Consider the following 5,404-nt stretch of genomic DNA (forward strand, 5'->3'; position numbering starts at 1 on the left):
CCCCCCCCCCCAATCTCTGGTAGTAAGAATGTTCTTTTCTTCCTGGTCTGGGGAGGGTAGGTTTCCCATGGAATAATTATCTGCTTTCAGAAATAAAAGATGTCACAGCCTCATTTTTGCATTTGCTGTATTTAAACTGCCTATAACTCAAAATAATCCTTATGCCAAAGTGGCATATTTTGGGATGGTGTATTCTGCTACCTTTCAGCTGATAGGAGTAATAAACAGGGTCAGAATACAGCAGAGATTAAATTCTTACTGAGTTTGGATTTGGCAATTAACAGGTCAGTGGTAAACATCGCAAGGGTATTTGTTAGTGAGTGATTGGTGCCGTAGAAGTCATTGTCAAGAATTGTGACTCCAGATTATTCAAACCTTGGAGATTTGCTACAATGGGAAGGATGTAGTAATTGATAGGGGTATGGATTAAGTTGAGACACTAAAATATATTTACATATGGAAGGAGCCAATAGACATTAAAACTTGAAGATGGGATATCATTATGGTTAGAGTAGGATGAGCAACCAATTTATTATCTAATTGAATAAGCTATTGATAGTGGAGGCTGGCTTCACTTGTAACTAACCTTAAACATAACGTGTACAGACTGAAGTTGTCCCTGGTAAACTAGGGTGACTTTTCACTCTGCATTTAAGTGACACAAATACAAGTCCTTAGGTAGGGAAAGGATTTCGGACTCAGGAGGGAGGGTGAGCATTGGATGGTCTAAAGGCTACTTCTTTTGCGTGGCGGGAGAATGGAGATATAAGGATGCAGTCGGGGTCACAGGTGGGAAGGCCTTAAGCTGAAAGAACACAAGAAGGGACGTTTAAATTAAATTATCAAAATTTTGGAAATACAGCTGGAAGATGATCGAAGTCATACTCGAGTTCCACATCCTCAGGAATGCACTGGGTAAGACAAGAGTTTAAAATGTCTCTTCCACTCCTGACGTGAGTTCCCTACCCTAGCTATCCACCCAGAATCGCAGCGGTTTCCCCAGGAGGGAGGTTAAAGGCCCGCGCGCCCCCTGGAGGACGCAGGTGCTGGGTCAGCAGAACCTCCTGGAAAAATGAATTTCGATGCTTGTGGGACACAATGAAACCACTTAGTAATGTAGTAACACTTCGATTAGGAAGCTGCTGCCATTCTAAAATAAATTTGCTCCACGTGGTTCAAGCACCAGCTCCCAAACGCGCGAGCCTCCCCCCTCCCGCCTTGATCTCACTTCAGTCGCCATCTTAGGCGATGACCGCCAACTGGAAAAATGTCCAAAAAAATGGCACCGCCAGGCTTGGCAAAGGGACTTGTGTTCAAGGTCAGAACGGCAACAGACTTCCGCCACGAAGTACCAAGTGTTACCTCCAGGCTCGGTTGTGAGCGACAGCCCTTCTGTGACCAGGTGGGTGGCCCTGAGAAGGGCCTTTGGGAACCAGCCGGGGCCTCGGGAGCGCGCGGCGGGGAGGCTCAGCCCCCGAAGCCGTAGAGGGTGCGGCCCTGGCGCTTGAGCGCGTACACCACGTCCATGGCCGTGACCGTCTTGCGCTTGGCGTGCTCCGTGTAGGTGACGGCGTCCCGGATCACGTTCTCCAGGAACACCTTGAGCACCCCGCGGGTCTCCTCGTAGATGAGCCCGGAGATGCGCTTGACGCCGCCGCGCCGGGCCAGGCGCCGGATGGCGGGCTTGGTGATGCCCTGGATGTTGTCGCGCAGCACCTTGCGGTGGCGCTTGGCGCCGCCCTTGCCGAGTCCCTTGCCACCTTTGCCGCGTCCCGACATTGCTGAGACCTAACGCCCGTCACACGGCTGTGCGCAGCGCTGGCTGCAGCTCCTTATATATCACTTTCCCGAGCGTTTCAGGAAACTGAAAGGCCAGGGGGCGGGGAAAGGCGCTGGGTTTCTGACTCTTTCCTGTTTGCTCGCCGGGGTCCAGAGTCGCTGGTTTCTGTGGTCTCTAGTTTTGTGCCTGTGGGTTGTCGGAGATAATTGGTCTTCTGACCACAGTCTCATTTATAAAAAAGGGGCAGTAACGCTACATTTGTCTAGAGAAGGGCGAGACACCGGGATAAAATTGATATTTAAATGTGAAGATTCTTCTAAAAATATCAGTGTTTATTATTCCAACTCTAGCAATACTTATTGAATTTGACTGATTGTGGAACTTGCCTGTTTGCAGAGAATAACAATATACATCGTTTTCAACATCCTAAGGAGGAGCTCTAGGAAGGGGAATCGATGTTAATTGAAGTTCCACATTTTGCTCCCAAATTTGTAAAGTACTCCTTGCGTTGTAAAAAGGAAGAATCCCAGGCTTGGAGAACTCCACTGATTCTTGTGTGTGGTGTTGGGGTTAGAACCGTGTCCTTCTGTGTCTGGAGTCTTAGGACCCCGCCACCTACCAATCACCTATGCCAACAATGCAATGAAATGTTTGCAAATTTACAAAATTAATAAAAATAATAAATTGTGAAATACTGTCCAAGTAAAAAGAGTAACTGAACTGATGTTCTACACACAGATGATACAGGTTCACATGACTGACAGACAAATGCCAACATTTACTCACACTCCATACTTTCACGCTGAGTGCCTTCTATGTACGACAGAGGTGATGAAAAAACCCTTCTCTGCTAGTGCTTACCATTTGGGTAGTCAGAAGAGTAATCACTTCCTGCAGTCAGAGCCTCAGGCAAAGATGTAAGCCGACTTTGACACAGTGATCTCCCATGCTCTCTTTTTTGAGAACATGACCAAACAAGAGTCATTGATTGATTGACCCATCCACCTATTCATTCATTTCTTCATTCATTCATTCATCCATGCAACAATTCAGGGTTTACTACATGCCAAGAGTGGTGTGTAAATACCAAGTGCACAAACACAATCACACACGTTCTTTTAAAAAACTCAAAGTCAACCTGAGGGGGCGAGGTCAGCCACCAGCCCACCCACCATGCCTCTAGTTTCTGCCTGTTGGTGAAGGGTGGTGGTGTGCCAGAGCAGTTGTACCCCATCAGCGTGGGCATCCCTGGGGAGCTTGTTAGACTTACAGAATCTGCTGTAAGTATAAACGACCCCAAACCTACTGAATTGACATGCCATTTGAATAAGATCTCATAGTTCTTGTTCACATACAAGGTTAAGTTCACATACAAGATTTCAAAGAGTTGTTTTAAAGCTGTGCTCTTCCACGTGTGTGTCTTTAAATAAAACTTAAATAAAATTAAAAATGCATTTCTTCAGCTACTCCAGGCACATTAAGCGCTCAGTAAGTACATGTTGGCCGACTATCTCCATTGCAGTAAGCTCTGTTAGGCTGTGTTGAGATAGGGAATTTCTTAGAAAGAACTTCCAGTGCACACTGTGGTGGGTATCGTAGAGGGAGGTGAAGGATGGAGTCTTTTTAAGTATATTAGAAATGAGCCAACTTCCGGGTGTACTAGATATTACAAATAGAGTGAGGGACATGTAAAAGGGACTTGGAAGTTTGAGATAGTAGAGCCCCTTCTAGGAAATAAAATTCACAAGATATAGTTGTGCCTGGAGCGGAGTTTCAAGTAGGAGCATGTCCTCAGGTGAGACTGTGATGGGAAGTTAAAATAGATGTGATTTCTCATGGTCCCTCTGAACACATTTTGTTCTCACACAGTGCCTTATGTGCTACATAGCCCTTATATTTTCTTTGCCCTTTTTGGTACTTATTCAACATAGCCACCCTCCCTCTTCAACCTTGGAAATTTACTGAGTCTTGGAATATTTAGTGCAGCCCATGTGCATTGACCTGGTGACTACTGCCTGTAGGTCCCGGTCATTCACAACGCCGACGGGGTTAATACGACAGGTGAGTGAAGAAGTCATGAGTGAGATGGCCATCACTTATTTGTGGTTTTCTCAGTTACTTTTTGCATCTATAAAATAAATGGTTTGAGTCTTAGTACAGTGGAAAACCCACTGCTTTAAGATATATACAGACTTAGAATGCAAAAGTAATAAACACAACTTTTTGTGGGCTACCAAAGGAATAGGTGAAAAATTTCAAGTGTTCAGTCCCATGCAGTGATTCAGTGTTCCAGAACCTTCTCACTACAGCCACAGCGAGGATAATTGCCTGGGTCTCAAGCAATAGCAGTAATTATATGCAACACCACCTCATCCTTCTAGAAACACCCAGGGAAGATCTTTTCAGGTGAAAGCAGTTATCTCATTTTTGAGAGGGACAGTGATTATCTACAGAAGGCCCTTAGTCCCAGTATCTTCTCACTGATTTGGAACCTACATAGCCATGGGATCCAGTAAGAGTTGTACAAGAATGAAATGGTGACATGTGCCATAGAAAGAACTTTTCACCTATCTTAAATCACATATGTGTAATGTAGGCAATAATTCCAGCAATTATGTAACAACTGATGTTATGACTACAAGATTGGCCAAAATAGTAAACTTGTAAAAATCTGAATGTTAATTGTACCTTTATGTCTAGATAATATTAGGCTCTGGACTTAAAAGGAAAAGGCCTATTTAATGTTTGTGGTCATTGCTATTCACAATGTGCCACCAAAACCACAGTCTCTAGACACCCATACAATGCCTGTCAAGGAGAGTGCCAGGGACCCAGTCCCACCAGCTTACCTTTTTATACAGTGTTTGTGTTTGGTGTATAACGTGGTCTCCAGTACCAGGGACATGGTTTCACTCAGCGCCTGCCAAGAAATGGCTATTTAAAAACAAGCCAAATGATTTTTTTAAAAAATGGAATTAGCTAAATGTAGAGAAAGAATATCTTTAAATGTGATTGTTTTATCTTGGACTTATGTGAGAAAATTCTCAAATCACTATGGAATCTAGGCCAGAATAACTAGATTTTTGGAACTAGCGGTATTTATTACAGAAAACAAAACACCCCAGTGCTTTTCTTGTTTATTTTACAAATACGAGGTATAATTTCAGTATCAGATTATTCGGATACTTTTGTGCTTAATTATTCAGTATTTACTGAATTCCATGAGCTCTGTCATGTTGCACACTAAATGAGATGGAGTAGTAAAGTCAGTCATGCTTGCTATGACTTTTTTGGTCAACCCCTTAGGTGGACATATTCAGCCAATGATTTTAGGTTGTGACAGCCTCGTTCATCTTTTGTTAGAAAGAACCCACAGAGAAATAGGGAAATCCAGAAAGTGATTTACAATATTAAAAATAAAGTCAAATCAGACTTGTGTTTTAAAAATCATTTTGAAATATAGGAAATATGCTGAAAATTGTACGCTAAATATTGCAGGAAAAAAATCTTAAGGTTAAGATGTGTGTCATTAAGTAATTGACAACTTGGAGGCAAGGGGATTACAAACAGGTGGTCTTGTGGTTTTCTTCACCTCACAGCTGGGAAGTTGATGCAGAGCTGCCT

General features: G+C 43.5%; 1 protein-coding gene across 1 annotated transcript; it reads right to left on the minus strand.

Moving 5' to 3' along the window:
• Positions 1 to 1,409: 1,409 nt before the first annotated feature.
• LOC109375756 (histone H4) lies at positions 1,410 to 2,435 on the minus strand. Its single transcript, XM_019631286.1, has one exon. It carries the CDS (start codon positions 1,777 to 1,779, stop codon positions 1,468 to 1,470), a length of 312 nt encoding a protein of 103 aa, XP_019486831.1. The 5' UTR covers positions 1,780 to 2,435; the 3' UTR covers positions 1,410 to 1,467.
• Positions 2,436 to 5,404: the final 2,969 nt, after the last annotated feature.

Source organism: Hipposideros armiger, unplaced genomic scaffold, assembly GCF_001890085.2.
Source record: "Hipposideros armiger isolate ML-2016 unplaced genomic scaffold, ASM189008v1 scaffold_988, whole genome shotgun sequence".
Lineage (NCBI taxonomy): Eukaryota > Metazoa > Chordata > Mammalia > Chiroptera > Hipposideridae > Hipposideros > Hipposideros armiger.